Source organism: Trichomycterus rosablanca, chromosome 6 (genome assembly GCF_030014385.1).
Source record: "Trichomycterus rosablanca isolate fTriRos1 chromosome 6, fTriRos1.hap1, whole genome shotgun sequence".
Classification (NCBI taxonomy): domain Eukaryota; kingdom Metazoa; phylum Chordata; class Actinopteri; order Siluriformes; family Trichomycteridae; genus Trichomycterus; species Trichomycterus rosablanca.
The window spans coordinates 2,491,775-2,516,814 of record NC_085993.1 but is presented as its reverse complement, the minus strand read 5'-3'; the positions used below and the strand labels follow the sequence as shown (position 1 = coordinate 2,516,814).

The following is a 25,040-nucleotide window of genomic DNA, read 5'->3' as shown; positions in this document are numbered from 1 at the left end:
AGGAGCGCAAATCTTGGGCTGTGGACAATGTGAAACATGTATTGTTCTCTGATGAGTCTACCTTTACTGTTTTCCCCACATCCGGGAGAGTTACGGTGTGGAGAAGCCCCAAAGAAGCGTACCACCCAGACTGTTGCATGCCCAGAGTGAAGCATGGGGGTGGATCAGTGATGGTTTGGGCTGCCATATCATGGCATTCCCTCGGCCCAATACTTGTGCTAGATGGGAGCGTCACTGCCAAGGACTACCGAACCATTCTGGAGGACCATGTGCATCCAATGGCGGTGCCGTGTATCAGGATGACAATGCACCAATACACACAGCAAGACTGGTGAAAGATTGGTTTGATGAACATGAAAGTGAAGTTGAACATCTCCCATGGCCTGCACAGTCACCAGATCTAAATATTATTGAGCCACTTTGGGGTGTTTTGGAGAAGCGAGTCAGAAAACGTTTTCCTCCACCAGCATCACGTAGTGACCTGGCCACTATCCTGCAAGAAGAATGGCTTAAAATCCCTCTGACCACTGTGCAGGACTTGTATATGTCATTTCCAAGACGAATTGACGCTGTATTGGCCGCAAAAGGAGGCCCTACACCATACTAATAAATTATTGTGGTCTTAAACCAGGTGTTTCAGTTATTTTGTCCAACCCCTGTATATACGTACTGTATATGTATTTGTATATGTAAGTATATAAGTATGCCGGGATTCAAACCCCCAAAACTTCCAGGAGCCTTGCTCACGATGTCTTTGCTCAGGGAGTGGAACTTGAACCAACCGTCTTCTGATCAATAGTCCAGTGTTTTACCCACTGAGCTCTTAGGATTAACATGAACATTGACAATTAGAGAATTTTACTCGATTTGTTTAAAGGCCCAAAGCAAATCAGCTCATAAAGGTGCCACTCTGAACCCTCAGGAGAAACAGTAGTGAAACTCGGCTGCATTTCCTGCTCTTGGTTTGCTTCCCCTTTTTCTTTTTTAATTTACTACACTTGTAAAAGTGTGAAAACTCAGAGCTCAGAGCTGATTCTTCTGATTTTCCTCAGAAATAATGACATTCAGACAGGCTTCTCAGAAAGCTCATGGCGGCCCGACACCTCCGTGTGTGTCGCCTAAATTCAGCGTTGTGTCACTGACAGATCCGGTGAAAGTTGTGACGTGACGTGACGTGGCGTGAACTGCGAGGGTGTCTGTACTGTGATTGCGCTGTGTTATCAGTACAGTAAGAACAGAACAGCGTCTGTGTCACTGCCTTTGTGTATTCATATAGACTGTATGTACAGAATTGCTGTACAATAGCGTGTGTGTGTGTGTGTGTGTGTACAGTGGGGTATTCAGTGAATCTGGCAGTGGGGGGTCATAACGATGGAAATTGTGTGAATGTTGGCAGCTTGTTGTGGTATTAAGAAAGTGAAGCATTATGGGAAATGCTGCTAGTGGGAATCAATCAACGTCACTGCAGAGCCTGGTGATAAGGTGACGATATGTCTGACGTGGAGATGCAAAATCGGCTAATTATTTGAACCCATATCCGACCATTAGATGCCGATTAACCGAAAATCTTATGGCCCTTCATTATATAACGTATAAAACACATCGCAGAGCTTTATATAAACGCGTCTTTATATATTTTAATGCATTCCCCCTTCAAATCTAGTCATATTTATCGCTGCTGACGTGTGCAGTAGCTGATCCTGCATAAGAAGGGTTCATATGGAGATCCGTATCGTGCACGGAGAGTCAAACACTGATCTCCATTATTCACTGTCTCAGAAGTGGTATTAGCAGCGGTTATGCAGAATCCCGTCCAGCGTTCCCAATCACCGTCCAAATAGATGCTTGCCCTGCCAGTAGCAGAGCTGAGATTCCAACTTGTCTTGCTTTACCAGACTTCTGTACCATCTTCTGTATTAGTGAGCCCAGCCTGGGATTCGAACCCCTGTATCTCAGGCACCACTCTTTCCAGCAGCTTGGCATTTCACGTTTCAAGAATTTACTGCAATTAAAAAAAAAAAAAAGAAGAAAAATCCTAAGCTCTAAACTGATTGTATAACTCGTAATGCGACACATTACACATTGTTTTCTCTTTGTTAGGTCTATCAGTATGGTAGAGCTTACAGAACTAATTGAATTGAAGACAGAGCATTGCAAACAAATCGGGCGATAAATCTTTAAGAAGTGAAGATCTGGAGAAGCGTACAAGTTTATCTCAAAACCATAATAATTATGTTATAAAGAGAAGACATTAAAACTAAAATTAAAAGTGTCGCCACAGCAGACTTTTCTGTTTCTATCCAGGCTTGGGACGGGCATTGAGAGTGCACTGAGAAGTAAGTGTGATTCACAAGGGTTTTTTTATCCACCCGATAGTAGCGCTGAGATTCGAACCCTAGATCCCGAGGCCAAATGACCAATGGCTATTCATTCCTTCATCCTGGCCTCTCATCCTGCACCATTGATGAAGAGATTAAAGGTTCTCTGTTGCTCTTACTTGATCGTCACGTTGGATTCGGTCAGTCCATCAGCCTGCATTGATCTCTGACCCTCATTTCGACGCGAGTCAATGCGTTCATGGTGTTCCGACCATCTGCTTTCTGACCCCTCCACCCCGGCCGGCCGGTCACAGCTGGGTCCCTTTCATTCAGCGCACACTTCCTGATTAACACCGCTCATCACCCGCTGCTCAGATACAGAGCCGGCCATCGCCGCACCGCTCTCCGCCGGTCACATGATCAAAGCTTTCTGCACCATGAAGGACACTGTCCAGTTAAACAGATAAACTACACTTTTCCCAGGTAGTCAATGAAACACTGTGCAGAAACCAAATCAAGACATGTTGGTTTTTTCCCCTTTGTTAGGTCTATCAGTATGGTAGAGCTTACAGAAGTAATTAAATTAAGACGGAGCATTGAAAACAAGGGTTAGCAAAGATCTGTAGAAGCGTACAAGTTTATCTCAAAACCATTAAACGCGCATTATATTTGTGAGGTCAGACACTGATGTTGGATGAGAAGGCCCGGCTCACAGTCTCTGCTCTAATTCATCCCAAAGTTGTTCTATCGGGTTGAGGTCAGGACTCAAGTTCTTCCACACCAAACTGGCTCATCCACGTCTTTATGGACCTTGTGCTTTGTGCACTGGTGCGCAGTCATGTTGGAACAGGAAGGGGCCATCCCCAAACTGTTCCCACAGAGTCGGGAGCATGAAATTGCCCAAAATCTCTTGGTGTGCTGAAGCATTAAGAGTTCCTTTCACTGGAACTGAGGGGTCGAGCCCGACTCCTGAAAAACACCCCCACACCGTAATCCCCCCTCCACCACACTTTACACTCGGCACAATACAGTCAGACAGGTACCGTTCCCCTGGCAACCGCCAAACCCAGACTCGTCCATCGGATCGCCAGACGGAGAAGCGTGATCCGTCACTCCAGAGAACACGTCTGCACTGCTCTAGAGTCCAGTGGCGGCGTGCTTTATACCACCGCATCCGACGCTTTGCATTGCGCTTGGTGATGTAAGGCTTGGATGCAGCTGCTCGACCATGGAGACCCGTTCCATGAAGCTCTACACGCTGTTCCTGAGCTGCTCTGAAGGCCACATGAAGTTTGGAGGTCTGTAGTGATCGACTCTGCAGAAAGTTGGTGACCTCTGCGCACTATGTTCCTCAGCATCCGCTGACCCGCCCTGTCATTTTACGTGGTAACACTTGGTGGCTGAGTTGCTGTCGTTCCCAATCACTTCCACTTTGTTGGAATACTTTTTGCAATATAGTGTATAATCCTAGTGTCTTATTTTTCTTGCTTACTGTTGGTTTATCACAACGAACATTTAGCATCAACATGTGCAGATTTCTCAGCATCATATGAAGGTGTTTTTGTTGACTGGTTGATTTGAGGTCTCTGGAAAGTCCGCAGCGTGTTTTGGGAAATCCTGAACCACGGATGTGTTACTGAGTCGACTGGTTTCAGTGCTGATGCGCTGCGCTGATCTGAACGAATGCCGCGCTAGTCATTCTGTTACACTATCAACCTGATACACGTGGATCAAGTAGCTCCTACTGTAGGATGTGTTCTGAACTGGTAAACGTAGCTGCATTATGGTAACTAGTTGCTGCTGTTGAACATGTAGGTTTGGTAGAAGCGACTGTTAAAGAGAGAAATTAAGGTCGTGGTTTCGTTTACTCGTTTACAGTTGGACCACAACAAAGCGACCACACGTTAGTCATCATTTTTTGTAGATAGCATTTTGCTTTCTAACTCTTTTGTTGACTTTTTAACCCCACTACAGAGACAATGCTTGACAATCCAAGTTCATTTATAGATATCACACGAGGTCAGGCACTGACTGACTGACTGGCTGGCTTGTAATGGGCAATGTAATGTGAATCCTTTTCTGACCAGACAGGTACAGATCAGACAGAGTGAACATGTTTTATTGATTGACGGCTAAAGTTTGGGTGCTAAAACCGCAAACCAACCTCTTTCACCTTTATTTTCTCATCAGAAGCCAGTGATCTAATGCATATCAATAATCAATATCCTCATACACTTGGACTTCGAATCATGTTTTCAGGCATTAACGCCTTTGTCATATATACACCGATCAGCCATAACATTAAAACCACCTCCTAGTTTCTACACTCACTGTCCATTTTATCAGCTCCACTTACCATATAGAAGCACTTTGTAGTTCTACAATTACTGACTGTAGTCCATCTGTTTCTCTGCATGCTTTGTTAGCCCCCTTTCACCCTGTTCTTCAATGGTCAGGACCCCCACAGAGCAGGTATTATTTAGGTGGTGGATCATTCTCAGCACTGCAGTGACACTGACATGGTGGTGGTGTGTTAGTGTGTGTTGTGCTGGTATGAGTGGATCAGATACCGTGTCCACTCACTGTCCACTCTGTTAGACACTCCTACCTAGTCGGTCCACCTTGTAGATGTAAAGTCAGAGACGATCGCTCATCTATTGCTGCTGTTTGAGTCGGTCATCTTCTAGACCTTCATCAGTGGTCACAGGACGCTGCCCACAGGGCGCTGTCGGCTGGATATTTCTGGTTGGTGGACGATTCTCAGTCCAGCAGTGACAGCGCTGCTTTGTCTGATCCACTCATACCAGCACAACACACACTAACACACCACCACCATGTCAGTGTCACTGCAGTGCTGAGAATCATCCACCACCTAAATAATACCTGCTCTGTGGTGGTCCTGTGGGGGTCCTGACCATTGAAGAACAGCATGAAAGGGGGTAACAAAGCATGCAGAGAAACAGATGGACTACAGTCAGTAATTGTAGAACTACAAAGTGCTTCTATATGGTAGGTGGAGCTGATAAAATGGACAGTGAGTGTAGCTTTACATTCAACTATTAAGGTAGTTGTAGTTGACGTAAGTCCAAGAACGGAGCAGCAGAGAGAATCATTCAGGATCGATGACGAAACAAAAGCAGAGGTCCGATATAAGTTGTGTACGTCTCAGATCGATTTACTGCATTAACTGGATGTACCGGATGCATAATTCATTATGAGTTCCATGTCTTATTAGAATCCTTTCTACTGAGGCAGCCGACCAGGTAGGCAGTAGGCAGCACGGCAGCTCATTAGATTTCCACACAGACCCTGTTTGACCAAAAGTATCTGGCCGCTTGATCGTAAGCTTGTCGGACGTCCCAAATGCGCTTGGACTCAATCAGAATTATTCATTCGGGGTCACGGGAGGGTGCTGGAGTCTATCCCAGCTTTTCAATGGGTGCAAGGCACACAGTAACACCCTGGACACACACACACACACCCATTCACCTATAGGACAATTCAGTGTCTCAACAAATGCTAGATTGCTAGAACAACAGTTGCTCTTGTATGGGAATTTGTAAAAATTTATTCAAAAGCTGACATTGTTTGTGTGGCTGGGCGCTGATGTGGGTGTTCTGGTTCATTCCACCCCGTGCAGGCCACTGGAACAGGGAAGGGCCTTCCTTAAACTGTTCCTGCCTATTATATAAGCCATTTATTCCACCTGTTAGTAATTGTTGTAGCTGAAACACATGGGGTGGCTCGGTGGGTAGCACTGTCGCCCTCACAGCAAGAAGGTCCTGGGTTTGATTCCCAGGTGGGGCGGTCCGGGTCCTCTCTGTGTGGAGTTTGCATGTTCTCCCCGTGTCCGTGTGGGTTTCCTCCGGGTGCTCCGGTTTTCTAACCGGACGCATTACGGCAACGAAAATCAGGACGCTGTTCTGAATTTACCCGGTGAGTGTCTCAGCGTTTCAGAAATCATGTTTTATATCAGTCTCTCGTTTATCTAGCTCCGATTCTCAATGTAAACGTCCACAGTGAGAAATAATCGTACTGTTGAACAGTTTGTACGGGTAAACACGGCTGTATAGGGACGCCGGCGTTACTGCGATATCAGGAACGTCCCTGAGGTGCAGATATTCGCCCTCGCAGGCGGCTGAAGGGTTTGTTGTTTGTATTTGTGTGTAGTTTGGACCGAGCAGGATCATCACACAGTTCAAAACATGACTTTCCTTCTGGGATTAATAAATATAATAATCTATCTATCTATCTATCTATCTGTCTGTCTGTCTGTCTGTCTGTCTGTCTGTCTGTCTGTCTGTCTGTCGATCAGTCTGTCTATCTGTCTGTCTATCAAGCGATCTATTGATCTATGTCTTTCTGTCTTTCTGTCTTTCTGTCTATCTATCTATCTATCTATCTATCTATCTATCTATCTATCTATCTATCTATCTATCTATCTATCTATCTATCTACCTTTCTATAATAATATCTATCTACCTGTCTGTCTGTCTGTCTGTCTATCTATAATAATGTCTGTCTGTCTGTCTGTCTGTCTGTCTGTCTGTCTGTCTGTCTGTATCAATCTATCTGTCTGTCATTCTATCTGTCTGTCTGTCTAGCGAGCGATCTATTGGTCTATCTGTCTGTCTGTCTATCTATAATAATATCTATCTATCTATCTATCTATCTATCTATCTATCTATCTATCTATCTATCTATCTATCTATCTATCTATATCTATCTATCTATCTATCTATCTATCTATTCGTATGTCTATTTATCTGTCTGTTTATACTGTATGATATTCTGGTGATACAAACTGAGTTTGTTTATTAGCCTGTAGATAATCGAATCCTAAAGACGAGTCGGTTCTGCTCTGTTCTGTTTGTCTGGTTTATTTGTTTATTATTTCTGCTTCCTCTCCTGACAAACAGCCTCAATCACGTAATTCTTATCCACTTATAAACATAAAACTTAACACTTAACATGCGTCCAAATAATTCTGGATAAACTTGTAGTCGTTCTCTCTGGGTTCTTATGTACAGTAGTGTTCAAAAAAATAGCAGTGATTTTAAAAAAGTGAATAAAGCTCAAAATCATCATAATAACTTTTATTTCCATAAATGCAAATGCACTGAAAATACTACACTTTTAATTCTAAATCAAAACATTAACAACATTTAGCCAGTTTGTGTTAAACCTTTACAAAGAATTAAGAAAAATTAATATTAGGCTGATTTTCAGCATTTTTCTTTAAAAACTCAAAAAATTTATCTATAACATGAAAAAATGTTTGAGGTTTCACTTTAAATTAAATTACTGAACTAATATTTAGTGGCATAACAATTGTTTCTGAGATCTGTGTTGCATCGAGTCGACCAACTTCTGGCACCTCTGAACAGGTATTCCAGTCCAGGATGATTAGACGACATTCCACAGTTCTTCTGCAATTTTGGGTTTTGCCTCAAAAAACCGTGTTTCAGACGTCAGACCACAAGTTCTCTCTGGGATTGAAGTCAGGGGATTGTGCTGGCCACTCTATTACCTCAATCTTGTTTGTCTGTCACTAAGATGTTTTGGGTCATTGTCATGTTGAAACACCCATTTTAAGGACATTTCTTCTTCGACATAGGGCAACATGATCTCCTCAAGTATTCTGATATATTTAAACTGATCCATGATCCCTCGTATGTGATAAATAGACGTAACACCATGGTATGAGAAACATCCCCATATCATCGTTTTGTACCACCATGCTTTACTGTCTTCACAGTGAACTTTGGCTTGAATTCAGTGCTCGAGGGTCGTCTGACATACTGTCTATGGCCACTAGACCCAAAAAGAACAATTTTGCTTTCACCAGTCCACAAAATGTTCAGCCATTTCTCTTTGGACCAGTCAATGTGTTCCTTGGCAAATTTTACCCCATTCAGGACACGTCTTTATCTTAACAACGGGACTTTGCAAGGAATTCTTACTGGTAAATTGGCTTCACTTAATCATCTTCTGTACTCACTGGTAACTTCAGATGTTCCTTGATCTTTCTGGAGGTGATCACTGGCTGAACCTTTGCCATTTTGGCTATTCTTCAATCCATTCAAACAGTAGTTCCACGCTTCCTTCTGCATCTTTCAGGTTTTGGTTGTCACTTCAAGCTATTTGAGATCATTTTAGATGAGCAGCCTATCATTGCTGCACTTCTCTGTATGTTTTTCCCTCTTCAATCAACTTTTTAATCAAAGTACGCTGTTCATCAGAACAATGTCTGGAACAACCCATTTTACCCAGTATTTCAGAAGGAAATACTCAGGGTCATGAACGACTTACTTCTGGCAGTCGACTCTGGTCTAGTGAACATACTCATTCTCCTTGATCTTACTGCTGCTTTCGACACAGTCTGCCATGATACTCTGCTGCATAGGTTGGAGACCTGGACTGGTATAACTGATATGGCAATAGCATGGCTTCGATCCTATCTCACCTGTAGGCAACAGTTTGTCTCGATAGGCGGTTTTAGGTCTGATGTCCTCTCTCTCTCTTCTGGTGTCCCCCAGGGCTCGGTTCTTGGCCCCCTTCTTTTTATCATTTATCTACTCCCACTTGGTGACATCATTCGACAGCATGGACTACAGTTTCACTGCTATGCAGATGACACTCAGATTTACATCTGCACTAAGCCCTCTGACTCTCTGCCCCCTGACTCGTTGGTCAGTTGTCTGGCCGATATCAACAGCTGGATGACCAAAAATTTTCTTAAACTAAACAGCAGTAAATCTGAAGCCATTCTCATTGCTTCTCCTTCCATTCTGAAGAAAATTGCTCACCCCACGCTATCTATCCCAGGTTTTATCACATCCTCAGTGACTCAGGTTTGCAACCTTGGTGTGATTCTGGACTCTACACTTTCCCTGGAGGCTCACATCAATAACATCACAAAAATAGCTTTTTTTCACCTAAAGAACATTGCCAGGTTGCGTCCTTCTCTCACTGACCCTGTGGCTGAAACCCTTATTCATGCATTTATTACCTCTCGACTGGATTACTGCAACTCTGTGCTGGTTGGGCTTCCTTCCAGCAGCTTAAAAAAACTCCAGTATGTCCAGAATTCAGCAGCTAGACTTCTTACTCACACTAAACCCTGGGAACACATAACCCCCATACTGCAAAACCTTCACTGGCTCCCTGTTCAATACCGAGTACAATATAAAATTCTACTCTTGGTTTATGAATCTCTGCACGGTCTGGCCCCCAGTTATCTTTCTGCCCTGCTCACTCCATACTGTCCTGCACGTTCACTCCGGTCTGCTAATGCCCATTTACTGTCTGTTCCATCAACCAGACTTCGCTCATTTGGTGAAAGAGCGTTTAGTGTGGCAGGTCCTAAATTATGGAACTCTTTGCCACTTTCCCTCCGCACGAGCTCATCACTATCTGTTTTTAAGAAGCACTTAAAAACTCATCTTTATAGGACTGCGTTCCATAGTTCATAGTTTTTATCTTAACCTCTGTACTCTTTTTATTCCTGGTCTCTTAATCTTTTTATTTTCTTATTTTTAAAGTTATTATTTTATTTTATTCCTTTTATACTTGATTCTCTGGCTTGTGCTTGTGCTGTTCTGTGTTCCCTGTATTAATCTGTTATAATGTACCTTATTGGTTGTCATTTGTTTAGTTTTTGCTCATATTTGAATTGTACAGTGTCCTTGGGTGACCTGAAAGGCGCTTATAAATAAAATTCTATTATTATTATTATTATTAAGGAAATGTGCTATGACCAACCTGTGCATTATTTGCCCCCCTCCTACATTAAATAAGGGCCAAAATTGACACCCGTTCTTCTGCAGAATGAATGACTTCACCAATTGAACTCCTCACTGCTATTATTTTAAACAACCCCCTTTCAATCAATGCTTCGATTACTCAGAATGAGCGGCATGCATGTCCTAATTGTTGGGTTTGTTTTGTTTTCAATACTCTACTACACTTTCAAGTCAATTTTTTGCTATGTAGAAATAACATTTCTACTAAAAACAGTGATTTATCAAGTTAATGGTGTTGGACTGCTATTTTTTTGAACACCACTGTACATTGAGCTTTGTGGAACTTCTGGTGAATCATTTGCAGAGTCACGTTGCCCACGAACACAGCAATGCTCATTTCTCTGCTCTTAAACTAAAAGTTACGATACAGTCAGTTCCAAAAGTATTTGCACCTTTTGTACAGATGGGTTTAAAAAAATACTAATAATGCCGCAATATATTTGTGGTTAATTAGCTGAACCCTTCACTAAAAACCTGTTTCAAAATAGTTTTAATGAAACCACGTGTTTGCATTTAATCCTCCATGCTGATGAAGATTCAAGATTTAAGATTTTTGCTGTCAAGTGTTTCACTATACAATGAAATTTGTATATTTCTTGTCCTCCATATATACACCGAGCAGGCATAACATTATGACCACTGACAGGTGAAGTGAATAACACTGATTATCTCATCATGGCACCTGTTAGTGGGGGGGGTATATTAGGCAGTAAGTGAACATTTTATCCTCAAAGTTGATGTTAGAAGCAGGAAAAATGGACGAGCGTGAGGATCTGAGCGAGTTTGACGAGGGCCAAATTGTGATGGCTAGACGACTGTGTCAGAGCATCTCCAAAACTGCAGCTCTTGTGGGGTGTTCCCGGTCTGCAGTGGTCAGTATCTATCCAAAGTGGTCCAAGGAAGGAGCAGTGGTAAACCGGCGTCAAGGTCATGGGCGGCCAATGCTCATTGATGCATGTGTGGAGCAAAGGCTGGTCCGAGCTACTGTAGCTCAAACTGCTGGTTCTGATAGAAAGGTATCAGAATACACAGTGCAGCGCAGTTTGTTGCGTATGGGGCAGCATACTGACCCCTGTCCACCGCCAAAAGCACAGCAGCGCTGCTGGAGTTTTTAAATACCGTGTCCACTCACTGTCCACTCTATTAGACACTCCTACCTAGTCGGTCCACCTTGTAGATGTAAAGTCAGAGACGATCGCTCATCTCATCTATTGCTGCAGTTTGAGTTGATCATCTTCTAGACCTTCATCGGGGTGCTGTTGGCTGGATGTTTTTGGTTGGTGGACTATTCTCAGTCCAGCAGTGACAGTGAGGTGTTTAAAAACTCCATCAGCAATGCTGAGAATGATCCACCACCTAAATAATACCTGCTCTGTGGTGGTCCTGTGGGGGCCCTGACCATTGAAGAACAGGGTGAAAGGGGGCTAAAAAAGCATGTAGAGAAACAGATGGACTACAGTCAGTAATTGTAGAACTACAAAGTGCTTCTATATGGTAAGTGGAGCTGATAAAATGGACAGTGAGTGTAGAAACAAGGAGGTGGTTTTAATGTTATGGCTGATCAGTGTACACTACTTGTGTGGTGCAGAAATTATGAGCACTAGAGTTTGAATGGCAGCGGTGCTACTGACCTGGAGTTCGACTGACACAGTTGGCCATGTCAGGGAGGAAAGGTCAGTTCCGCTCTCTGCCGTGGTGATAAGCGATCTCTGGGACCGGTCAGCACACTGGTATAGAGCGTAGAGTGACTCTCCATGCATGATAAGTCGAAGGACCGACACGATAGTCTGCAGATCTCAGCCAGAACGGCAGAGGAAATTGGAAACATGTTCCTGATGCCGATCATCTGATCGATCTGATGGAACAGTCCTGTCTTGATGCGAGTGGTCTCTTCTAGGATGACAATGCCTTCATCCACTGGGTATGAAGTTTCACTGTGTGCTTTGACATGTGAAAGTGATGTAAGTTAAATGCTATAATGTGCTTCTCTTTAACAACATCTTCAGTGGTGTTTCGTCATCCAGTTCAGCTCCAGAGGCCTGAATGTAGATTGTAAGCCAAGGAGTCGCCCTCGGTTCCCCTCATACGATCCTCATCTGTAACCTGAGGCAGCGCGGCTTGATTGCTCTGGCCTCACTATTTTTTTCCGAGATCAGGTTCCCGGTTCTTGTCTGTGTGTGTGTGTGTGTGTGTGTGTGTGTGTGCGTGTCTGTCAGGGTGTTTGCATGTGTGTGTTAGTGTGTAGGTGAGTGTTTGTGTCTATCACTGTCTGTTTTATGTCAGGGTGTGTGTGTGTCAGGATGTGTGTGTTAATGTGTAGGAAGATATTGGGTATATTGTTGTTAGGGTGTGTGTCATTTAAAAAAGTAAACGTGAGGCACTTGAAATTGCTAAACGCAATACTCAGATAGACAGACTGTCAGACAGACAGATCAATGCAGATAGATAGACAGATAGATCGACAGACAGTCAGACAGATAGATAGATAGATAGATAGATAGATAGATAGATAGATAGATAGATAGACAGACAGACAGACAGACAGATCGATATAGATAGACAGACAGACAGACAGATAGACAGACAGACAGACAGACAGACAGATAGATAGATAGATAGATAGATAGATAGATAGATAGATAGATAGATAGACAGACACAGACAGACAGACAGACAGACAGATCGATATAGATAGATAGACAGATAGACAGACAGACAGATCGATATAGATAGACAGACAGACAGACAGATAGATAGATAGATAGATAGATAGACAGACAGACAGACAGACAGACAGATTGATATAGATAGATAGACAGACAGATTGATAGATAGACAGACAGATCGATATAGATAGACAGACAGACAGACAGACAGATTGATAGATAGATCGACAGACAGACAGACAGACAGACAGACAGATAGACAGATCGATATAGATAGATAGGCAGACAGACAGATCAATATAGATAGACAGACAGACAGACAGACCGATTGATAGATAGATAGACAGGCAGGCAGACAGACAGATCAGGCAGGTTGCCGGTTCTTGTGTGTGTGTGTGTGTGTGTGTGTGTGTGTGTGTGTGTGTGTGTGTGTGTGTGTGTGTGTGTGCGTGTGCCTGTCAGGGTGTTTGCATGTGTGTGTTAGTGTGTAGGTGAGTGTTTGTGTCTATCACTGTCTGTTTTATGTCAGGGTGTGTGTGTGTCAGGATGTGTGTGTTAATGTGTAGGAAGATATTGGGTATATTTCTGTTAGGGTGTGTGTCATTTAAAAAAGTAAACGTGAGGCACTTGAATGATAGCTGAATGAAAAACGTAAAATCGCTAAACACAAACCCTGTTTTAAATTTGACAGTAAATTGCAGATGACACGAGAGACGGCTCATCTCATGGTCTGTGACGCGATTTTCATGGCCGTGAATTAGGTAGGGACTTGGTTATAGTGTATTGAGGTGGAAGTAGTAATTGTAGTCACTTTAGTAATTCTATCAGGAGTCACAGACATGTTGAAAGAGATCATTCCAGTTCCTGAAGATCTGATGAGTCAGATAAGTGTGTACGTGTATAGGAATTATAACCCCTGACTGAACTTAAACGTCTCCTTCTATAGACTCATGTGATGGACCTTAATACAGCTGAAAGCTTAAGACTGTAAGACTATAAACCATTAAAGATAACAGAGCAGCACTTCCTGAGCGTGTGCTTCCTACATAAACAGTGTTTGAAAATAGAGGCCGTTTGACAACCTGAAGGAGGTTTTACCTACAAAAACACACAAACCCGCAGGTAAACGCTTCACGTATCTAGAGCAAAGTTCATATTTAAAATAGACGTGGTACAGAACAGAACCGTAAACACATTCCTACTTTCATTTTAACTTTGGACCAGATAAGAGCAGAGTCAGCTGAACTGACCGACCGACTAACCGACCGACCGACTAACCGACCAACCACAGTTGCAGTTGTAAGACAGACAGTCAGAAAGACAGACAGTCAGAAAGACAGACAGATAGATAGATAGATAGATAGATAGATAGATAGATAGATAGATAGATAGATAGATAGATAGACTTACGGACGGACGGACAGATCAATATATATAGATAGATAGACAAATAGATGGATGGATTGATGGATAGACGGACAGACAGACAGACAGATTTATAGACAGGTAGACATAGATAGATAGACAGACATATTGACAGATAAAGAGATGGACATAGATAGACAGACAGACAGACAGACAGACACAGACAGACAGATAGATTAATAGATTAATAGACGGATAGATAGACAGACAGACAGACAGACAGACAGACAGACAGACAGAAAGAGACAGACAGATAGACGGATAGATAGACAGACAGACAGACAGATTGATTGATAGATAGACGGACGGACGGACAGACAGATAGATAGATAGACAGATAGATAGACACTTTATTGATCCCAGAGGGAAATTCATGTTACAGCAGTGCAGTAGAGAAGAGACGAGTAAAAATAACATAATTACAACTGTAAAATAAATATTACATTATAGAATATATGTAAAAGCTACAATAAAGAATAAAAAAAATACAATGTGCATTAATACTGAGAATAATATACATGACATAATATGTAAGAAATTATGTAAGAAAAGCACTGGTTTAAATTATGCCCTTAAATTACTGTACGAAACCCAAGCTGATGCTCGGCACTTGGAATGGCACGTACAGTCCCCTGATCTGAACAGAAATTAAAACATGTGGGTAGAATTGCAATTCATTCTGAAAGAAAGCTTTAACATTCGCAGAGACGTTCTGTTAATTATTTGCTGAGGAAACATTACACCGATCAGCCATAACATTAAAACCACCTCCTTGTTTCTACACTCACTGTCCACATGACTACACGTACTTTGTAGTTCTACAATTACTGACTGTAGTCCATCTGTTTCTCTACATACCTATTTAACCTGCTTTCACCCTGTTCTTCAATGGTCAGGACCCCCACAGGACCACTACAGAGCAGGTATTATTTAGTTGGTGGATGATTCTCAGCACTGCAGTGACACTGACATGGTGGTGGTGTGTTAGTGTGTGTTGTGCTGGTATGAGTGGATCAGACACAGCAGCGCTGCTGGAGTTCTTAAATACCGTGTCCACTCACTGTCCACTCTATTAGACACTCCTACCTAGTCGGTCCACCTTGTAGATGTAAAGTCAGAGACGATCGCTCATCTATTGCTGCTGTTTGAGTCGGTCATCTTCTAGACCTTCATCAGTGGTCACAGGACGCTGCCCACGGGGCGCTGTCGGCTGGATGTTTTTGGTTGGTGGATGATTCTCAGTCCAGCAGTGACAGTGAGGTGTTTAAAAACTCCAGCAGCGCTGCTGTGTCTAACACACCACCACCATGTCAGTGTCACTGCAGTGCTGAGAATCATCCACCACCTAAACAATACCTGCTCTGTGGTGGTCCTGTGGTGGTCCTGACCATTGAAGGTGTAAAGAAACAGATGGACTACAGTCAGTAATTGTAGAACAACAAAGTGCTTCTATATGGTAAGTGGAGCTGATAAAATGGACAGTGAGTGTAGAAACAAGGAGGTGGTCACACAGAGAATGAACGTCTCTACAAAACACGCTAACCTCTTTTAGCAGCAGCGACTTTTATTAATGTGTTTACTCTTCCTCATGCCAGTGACCTTCACAAAGTACGATCATTATTCTTCCCTCCTAAACAAACTGCCAGACAAAACAAAAGCTGGAAAAACTCTCAACGATCCGATGCCAGACCAAAACACTGGTTCAGGTATTTTTAATCATGGTGTGTTGTGCACGAGGTTTTAAGACCAAACACATGCTGCTGCTTTTAAAGCTGCATACCTCAAAACCAAAGCTGTCTGTATTAGAACAGGTCTAGACCTGTATGATAGTCCAGGAGGGGGATTAACAGATGGCTAGAGACCGTGGTATGGTGTGGTGGGGTGGTTCACATTTGTTTTTATGTTATTTTATTACAGGTTATAAGGTAAATGATAGATCTATTAGCAGATAACAATCAAACAAGGAACCAGTTTCCTGGCTCAGTTAGAAATGTGATTCTAGGAGCACCAAGTTGGCACAGCAGGTTATTCCGCTAGCACATCAACTCCAAACTGTCCGAGTTCGAATCTCAGCTTTGTTACCGGTCAGCTGGGTGCCCTCTAGCAAGCACAGTTGGCCGCGACTGACTATACCCTCCGAATACACAGGCAAATATACCCTCCTCGGACGCCATCAGGGTCTCCAGTAGCCGAAGACCAATTGGCTACACTAAACTGGGAATAAATGAGAAGAAAATGCATAAATAAAATAGTAAAAATTTAAAAATGTGATTATGTGAAGTTCTTAATAGAGTTCGGATACACATTATATATATTTTTATATAAGGAATATATATTTAAAATTCCTTCCCTGTTTTTATTGCTGTTTTATGCTGTTTGTATGTGTTTTTTGCTTTGATTTTATTATTTTATGTACGGTGACCTTGAGACTCCTGAAAGGCGCCTATAAATAAAATTTATTATTATTATTATTAAAGCTTTTTTAGTTTACGTAGATCACAGTAAGTCACACATTGGTTCTTTGGTTCTTCGCTCTGCAGGTTGCTGGAGACGGACAGCAAATCGCTGCGTTCAATGAACGGTTCTCGAAGGAACAGCGGCTCTTCACTGGTATCCAGCTCCTCCGCCTCTTCCAACCTGTCCCACCTGGAAGAAGACTCGTGGATCTTATGGGGACGCATCGTCAATGAGTGGGAGGATGTTCGCAAGAAAAAGGAGAAGCTGCTAAAGGTAACAGCACACGTGCACCAAAAACGCTCAGTAATCTTGTTATTTATTGTCTTGTACTTTTACTTCCACTACATGGCAGGCAAAAGTGTCTACGGATAGGGACATCGGGTCTAAGTCAATCAGAACTAGCTATAAGGCATAACAAAACCAAAATGTAATGTCCCCATATGTGACCGCAGGGTCTTAAGAGGTTAACTTTCTCCCAAAAATACACTACATTGCCAAAAGTATTCACTCACCCATCCAAATCATTGAATTCAGGTGTTCCAATCACTTCCATGGTCACAGGTGTATAAAACCGAGCACCTCGGCATGCAGACTGCTTCTACACACATCAGTGAAAGAACGGGTCGCTCTCAGGAGCTCAGTGAATTCCAGCGTGGTACCGTGATGCCACCTGTGCGACAAGTCCAGTCGTGAAATCACCTCGCTACTAAATATTCCACAGTCGACCGTCAGTGCTATTATAACAAAGTGGAGGCGATTGGGAACGACAGCAACTCAGCCACCAAGTGTTACCACGTAAAATAACAGAGTGGGTCAGCGGATCCAAACTTCATGTGGCTTCAGATGAGCTGAAGAACAGCGTGTAGAGCTTCATGGAACGGGTTTCCATGGTCGAGCAGCTGCATCCAAGCCTCACATCACCGAGCGCAATGCAAAGCGTCGGATGCAGTGGTGTAAAGCACGCCGCCACTGGACTCTAGAGCAGTGCAGACGTGTTCTCTGGAGTGACGAATCACGCTTCTCCGTCTGGCGATCCGATGGACGAGTCTGGGTTTGGCGGTTGCCAGGGGAACGGTACCTGTCTGACTGTATTGTGCCGAGTGTAAAGTGTGGTGGAGGGGGGATTATGGTGTGGGGGTGTTTTTCAGGAGTCGGGCTCGGCCTCTTAGTTCCAGTGAAAGGAACTCTTAATGCCTCAGCACACCAAGAGATTCTGGACAATTTCCTGACTTTGTGGGAACAGTTTGGGGATGGCCCCTTCCTGTTCCAACATGACTGCGAACTTGACCGTCCTGACCTCGACCCGATAGATAGAACACCTTTGGGATGAATTAGAGCAGAGACTGTGAGCCAGGCCTTCTCATCCAACATCAGTGTCTGACCTCACAAATGCGCTTCTGGAAGAATGGTCAAAAATTCCCATAAACACACTTCTAAACCTTGTGGAAAGCCTTCCCAGAGGAGTTGAAGCTGTTATAGCTGTAAGGGTGGCCGACATCATATTAAACTCTGTGGATTAAGAATGGGAGTCACTCAAGTGTGTGAAGGCAGACGAGCGAATACTTTTGGTGCTTTTATTTTGTAATTAAAATATTTATGGACCTGACGGTGAAGACATCACAATGTTACATAATAATTATTATTAATTAATTATTAAGAGTTGAGATATAGACCTGTTTTTCTGCGTTTTACAGACGCACTGATGTTGTCAGACTCTCCCAAAGGCTTTAAACAAATTATGCAAATTTAAACTCGGGCATTATTACAATTTTTTTACAGCACAAGAAAATTCTCACAGCAAAAAGCTCTGTAAGAAAATACATACAATACATATAATGCCAAAAATATGTGGACATTGTTCCGATTAATGAATTTAGCCACAATCTTTCAGCCACACCTGCACCATAAATACAGAGGAACCTCGATTTAACAGACAAAATCTGGAAAACCGAATGACCAAGACCAGTAGTTCAGTAGTCGTCCGCTAGCCGGCGCACGTCTCTCTGTTTACATGAGCGAGAGGCTTTATTTTGCCGGGAGGCTCACTTTGTTCTTGCCTTTTTCTCTGTAATTTATGGTTAGTTAGGGATGGATTTGAAAGTGCTCAGTGAAAGAGGAGCATCTAGGTATTGCTAGGTATTGCATTTTCTCCCTTTTTTTCCTCATTTGCTTTTTAGTGCGTCCTATTTCATTTAGAGTTATGCTTCCTCTCTGCTGGTGCTGACCCCCGCCCCAGATTGAGGAGAGCGAACTGACACACGCCCCCTCCGACACGTGAGCAGTACCCGACTGCATCTTTTCACCTGCACGAGGCGAGTTCATATGCAGATCAGCCTTGTGCACGGAGAGCCACACCCTGATCAGCATGATTCCTCGACTCTGTGCAGACGCCATCAATCAGCCAGCAGAGGTCATAATTGCATCAGTTATGATGACCAGTGCTCCCCCCTTTTAGTCCGTTAAATCGAGGTTCCTCTGAGTATGGTTTGATAAGTTTAGTGTAGCGGAACTCCAGAGATCCAGACCGCAACCCTGCTTAGCACTTTCGGAATGAATTGGATCGTATTTTTCGGGCCAGGCCTTCTTGTTCAATACAAGTGCCTGACAAAATGGGCACAAATTTCCATAGACACACTCCAAAATCATGTGGACAGTGTTAACAGAGAAGTGGATGCTGCTGTTGTGATGTTAAAATCAGATGTCTAACAAGCACACGGTCGGGTGTCCACTTACTTTTGGCTCTGTAGTGTATTTATGGATCCTTAAAGCTGATTGGTTGATACCAGTAGATTGATTTTAGCTGGAATTTGTTATTAATGCGGTTTGCTGACCCCTGTGTGCAGGAGTTGGTCAGGAAGGGCATCCCGCATCACTTCCGGGCGATAGTGTGGCAGCTCCTGTGTAACGCCCAGAATCTGACCATAAAGGATCAGTACTCGGACCTGCTGAAGATGACGTCGCCCTGCGAGAAGCTGATCCGCCGAGACATCGCCCGGACGTACCCGGAGCACGAGTTCTTCAAGGAGGAAAGCCTGGGTCAGGAGGTCCTCTTCAACGTCATGAAGGTACCCGGCCGAATTCTGTTTGATTGGTAACGATTTGTTATTAAGAACGTAGATTTGTACACGTCTGATCCAATCCGCTGATGTAAACGTATCTGCAGTGCATGCAGAGTGTATCGAGTCTCACGTTTCTGCTCCACAACACTGTGACCCTGATTCCTGACGTGGCTCACGTTTCTACACGGCTAAATAAACAACGAAACACACGCCAACATTACAACCCAACCAAACCATCTATTAATAAACCTACTCTGTTACCATAGCAACCACAATGAGCTGGTCCTTATAGATGTTAATGGATTAAAACAGGGTGTGTGTGTGTTTTACTATGTGTGTATGCATTGCACAGTGCAGGTGTGTAAGTGTTTTCCAGTTCAAGTGTGTGTGTGTGTGTGTGTGTGTTACTAATTATTAATGTGTTTGACACTGAAGTGTGTGTGTGTGTGTGTGTGTGTGTTTTACAGTGCAAGTGTATTTTACAGTGAAGGAGTGTGTGTGTGTTACAGTCCAAGTGTGTGTTATCAATAATTACTAATTATCAATGTATTTGACACTGAAGTGTCACTGAAGTGTGTGTGTGTGTTTGTATGTGAGGTTGTATTTGTATTTGTGTGTGTGTGTGTGTGTGTGTGTGCTACCATGCATCTATGTATTTGACAGTGAAAGAGTGTGTGTGTGTGTTTCCTATGTGTGTGAAAGTGTGTGAGCTTGTATGTGTGTGTGTTTGTGTGTTACTACAAGTCTATGTATTTCACAGTAAAATAGTTTGTGTGTGTGTGTGTGTGTGTGTGTGTGTGTGTTGGGTTGTATTTATGTGTGTGTGTGTGTGTGTGTGTGTGTGTGTTGTACCATAAATGTGTGTGTGTGTGTGACTATGCATCTATGTATTTGACTGTGAAACTGTGTGTGTTTACTACGTGTGTGAAAGTGTGTGTGTGTGTGTTTGTGTTATGTAGCATAAATGTTTGTGTGTGTGTGTGTGTGTTACTATGCAGCTATGTATTTGACAAACGTGTGGTGTGAAAGTGTGTGAGCTTGTATGTGTGTGTATGTGTGTGGTATATAGCATAAATATTTGTGTGTGTGTGTTACTACGTGTGTGAAAGTGTGTGAGCTTGTATGTGTGTGTGTGTTTGTGTGTTATGTAGCATAAATGTTTGTGTGTGTTACTACAAGTCTATGTATTTGACAGTAAAATAGCTTGTGTGTGTGTGTGTGTTTGACAGCAAAAGTGTGTGTGTTACTATGTGTGTATGTATGTAAGCTTGTAAGTGTGCATATGTGTTGTACCATAAATGTGTGTGTGTGTGTTACTACATGTCTGTATGTATTTGACAGTGAAGGTAAGAGTGTGTGTGTTATTACATGTGTGTATGTATGTTCGTACTGTATGTATTTGAATGTGTTTGAGCTTTTATGTGTGTGTTGTACCATAAATGTGTGTGTGTGTGTGTGTGTTACTGTTCATCTATGTATTTGACTGTGAAACTGTGTGTGTTTACTACATTTGTGTATGTGTGTTTGTAAGGGTGTGTATGTGTGTGAGCCTGTGTGTTTGTGTAGTACCATAAATGTCTGTGTGTGTGTGTGTGCTACTACATGTATACATGTATTTGACAGTGTGTGTGTGTGTGTGTGTGTGTGTGTGTTAATACATGTGTGTATGTGTGTTTGTAATGGTGTGTATGTGTGTGAGCCTGTATGCCTGTGTGTTGTTTGTGTGTTACTACGTACATGTATATGTATTTGACTGTGTGTATGTGTGTGTTAATACATGTGTGTATGTGTGTTTGTATGGGTGTATATGTGTGCGAGCATGTATGCATGTGTGTTGTGTTGTTTCATAAATGTGTGTGTATGGTTGTGTTTGTATGGGTGTGTATGTGTGTAAGCTTGTATGTGTGTATGTATATATTTGTGTTGTACCATGTGTGTGTGTGTGTGTGTGTGTGTGTGTGTGTGTGTGTTGCTACATGTCTATATGTATTTGACAGTGAAAGTAAGAGTGTGTGTTTGATACAATGTGTGTGTGTTTGTGTTGTACCATAAATGTGTGTGTGTGTGCAGTCCGGGTCCTTTCTGTGTGGAGTTTGCATGTTCTCCATGTGTCTGTGTGGGAGGAAACCCACAGTACAAAGCCATGCGGTCAGATTAATTGGAGATGCTAAGTTGCTCTAGATGTGTGTGTGTGTGTGTGTGTGTGTGTGTGTGTTTGCCCTGTGATGGATGGACTGTTGATCTGTCCAGTGTGTTTCCTACCTTACGCCCGGTGCATCGTACCCACCTCGACCCTGAATAGGGTAAAACGGTGGTAAAACAGACAGTGAATGAATGAATGAATGTTTAATGGGTAAAAAATCACCTGTTTAAGGCTTAAACATCCCAAACTTGGGTCGCATGTTTTTGTTAACGTGGCTTTAACGTCCTCAGCATTCTTTTCAATGATGATACAGCATTTCTGTTTATACTTTATACCAGGCTTCTCCTCTAGTCATCATTTTTTTACTGTGTTCGGAGGATCTGTTTTTCGCTGACGGTGTTTAGTTCAGTTCCTGTTTTGGATTTTTTTCTCCCAGTCCGGCTGATTTGGGAGAAACGCTTCAGTTCTTCAGTCATCACAAATCAAGCATCTGCACACAAAAAGACCAGTATGATCAAACCAGTATAGAAATGGACCGGTCGGCCTTCTCGAGGCTGTTTTTAAAGAAAGCTATTGTGAGAGTTTCATTTTATGCCTCATGTTGACTTCCTGTTATTGCAGGCCTACTCGCTGGTGGACCGGGAGGTGGGGTACTGCCAGGGCAGCGCCTTCATCGTCGGCCTGCTGCTCATGCAGGTATTTACAATCACAGAACTGAACACGAATAAAGGCTTAGTACAAGTGTACAAATGTGTGGGTTCACACCATGAGCTCCATGTTTTATTTAGAGGATAAAAACAAAATGTTATTTTAAATTCACCAACTTCAGTGTATTTGAATTTTGATCAAAGGCCTTATGGGGTAAATAGTTAGTAGGGATGTAACGATACACTCGCGATGCGATTTACGATACTGGGTTCACGATATGATTTCCCCCGATTTTTTTAAACAAAATTAAACCGGATTCAACGTACCAGATCCCACCAGTGGACATCAAACCTATAATAAACTCATATATCAAGGACAAATGGCAAAACGACTGGAACACACACCAGAATAATAAACTATACGAAGCTAATCCCACTATTGGGGAAAAAATGCAGACCTACCTTGAAAACCGTTGGGACCAGACAGTGTACACAAGGTGCCGTATTGGACACTCTAGGTTAACACACATGTACCTGATAAAAGGCGAAGCTGTCCCATATTGCGCAACATGCCAAACACAGATTACAATAAAACATTTAATGCTGGAATCATTTATGTCCATGAAAGACAACAGATTTTATCAGCAAAAACCATAAAGGAATTATTTACCAAGACAAAAGCAACAACACTCCTAAAATTCCTGTCATTAACAAAACTGAAGCAACACATATAAATGAACATACATAGACAACAGACATAACTTCCCTAAGTCGAATGGAATAAGTAAATAAAAGACAGATCACAACCTTTCCTGCCATGAACATGGCCCAAAGGGCAGACATGGCGTTAAAAACGAAACACCAAACCAAACCTAAACAAAATTCAATCGAAGACAAAGTTTCCTTTTATTATTTCTCTTCAAAAAATAAAATAAAATCCTGTATTTGTGCTTTTATTTATCTAAATAATGAATATCCTTTTATTTCTGAGGTAGGTACAAACTATGCAAAACAATGCTGCACATTTCCCTTTTTGTGTAAAAAAAACTGAAATGAAATAAATCGCACATTAAATAAAGTATCCTCACATAAATACATTTGGCTGGAAAATTCAGAACCTGGCAACCCTGTAGTGACCTCAACCAGGCGAGCTGAATATCGCCAGCGCCCTCTGCTGTTTAAAGTGAATATAAATTCATTATACATGTAAACCAATTTGAATCGTTACACATGTGAATCGATTTTTAACTGTCTTGTGGTGCATCGTTACATCCCTAATAGTTAGTAAATTAAAGTTAAACTATTTTTTTTACTGAGCTTTTATTTGTGCATGAGGTAGAATTTGGGCTCCAGTTGTGTCAACATAAACAGCAGCAGATTGTATTTGTATTATATTATTATTATGCTTTTTTATTTGTATTTTTGTATATATTTTAGGAACCATAGTATGTCAAGACACTAGCTAATTAGTGCGAGATTCAGCCAAGTGTTTGCCTGTTAGCACTAGATGGACGTGAGGTCTAAGGGTCTAAAACCATTTTAGAAGAGCAGGTTACTGAGGCTGCTGACACAGGATGCTGATACACTCACGCTGTCGAAACAATCGTGTTTTAAGATTTTTTAAAAGTAATTTTTCACCTTATTTACAATAGCAAGAACAATCGCACACTGACCTGTACATCTTTACATTAAGACCCACACTTTGTCCATGATGTTTTATATGACCCAGGCAACACAATGCATCTTACTCTCTCTAAACGAGATGTAACATAAAGCCTCCACAGGGGGGCGTTCAAGTTAACTCACTCACTCGCTCACCTTCTTAACCGCTTATCCAATTAGGATCGTGGTGGTTGCTGGAGCCTATCCCAGCTTTTCAATGGACGCAAGGCACACAGTAACACCCTGGACAAGAACATTGCTGTGAGGCGACAGTTCTACCCACCGAGCCACCGTGCCATCCCACTTTCAAGTTTATTTAATTTTAATATTTTTCGCTGTGACCCATTGATTTTTTTCGGCTCGCGATTCACTTAAGGGTTTGAAAGACCCTGCTTTAAGATACAGAAGAGTAAAGGTGTGTAAATTATAAACAAATACCTTTTAGACTAGTATTGTTTTTCAGTCTTGAATTTAAATGATATATTATGTTCCAAAGCCACAATATTTACATATATTTCAATATTTACAACTGATGGGAACACTAAAGGATCTTAATATTACACAAAGCCAGTGAGTGGAACATGTTTATTTATACTTTTTACATCAGTATTTTAGGAAAATGGGCATTGTGAGCATATCTACATATAAGGTATATTCTGATTACGGTTTTGTTATGTGCATTGCTTTAATTTAATTTCTTAATTTCTTCTTTTTTCTTTTATTCTAGTTAGTTTAGCTATTCACATTATACTTTTTTTGCTGCTTTATAATTTGTAAAGCTCGTGATGCGTTTAAAATATTAAAGACACTGTAGAAACCTCATTCTGTAAGAAAATGTCATTTTGCGTTTGTTGTTTG

General features: G+C 42.1%; 1 protein-coding gene across 5 annotated transcripts in view; it reads left to right on the top strand.

Annotated features, from left to right (window-relative positions):
* evi5b (ecotropic viral integration site 5b) overlaps window positions 1–25,040 on the top strand; it is a 91,096-nt gene that overhangs the window by 23,720 nt on the left and 42,336 nt on the right. For 3 of the 5 annotated variants that reach the window (XM_062997246.1, XM_062997245.1, XM_062997247.1), the window contains exons 3-5: window positions 16,755–16,944; window positions 19,515–19,736; window positions 22,495–22,569. In XM_062997246.1, coding sequence (XP_062853316.1) covers window positions 16,755–16,944; window positions 19,515–19,736; window positions 22,495–22,569 — 487 coding nt within the window. Of the gene's footprint in view, window positions 1–11,870; window positions 12,045–13,534; window positions 13,551–16,754; window positions 16,945–19,514; window positions 19,737–22,494; window positions 22,570–25,040 lie in introns of those variants that run through there. The other 2 variants (XM_062997248.1, XM_062997249.1) reach the window with 2 other exon arrangements.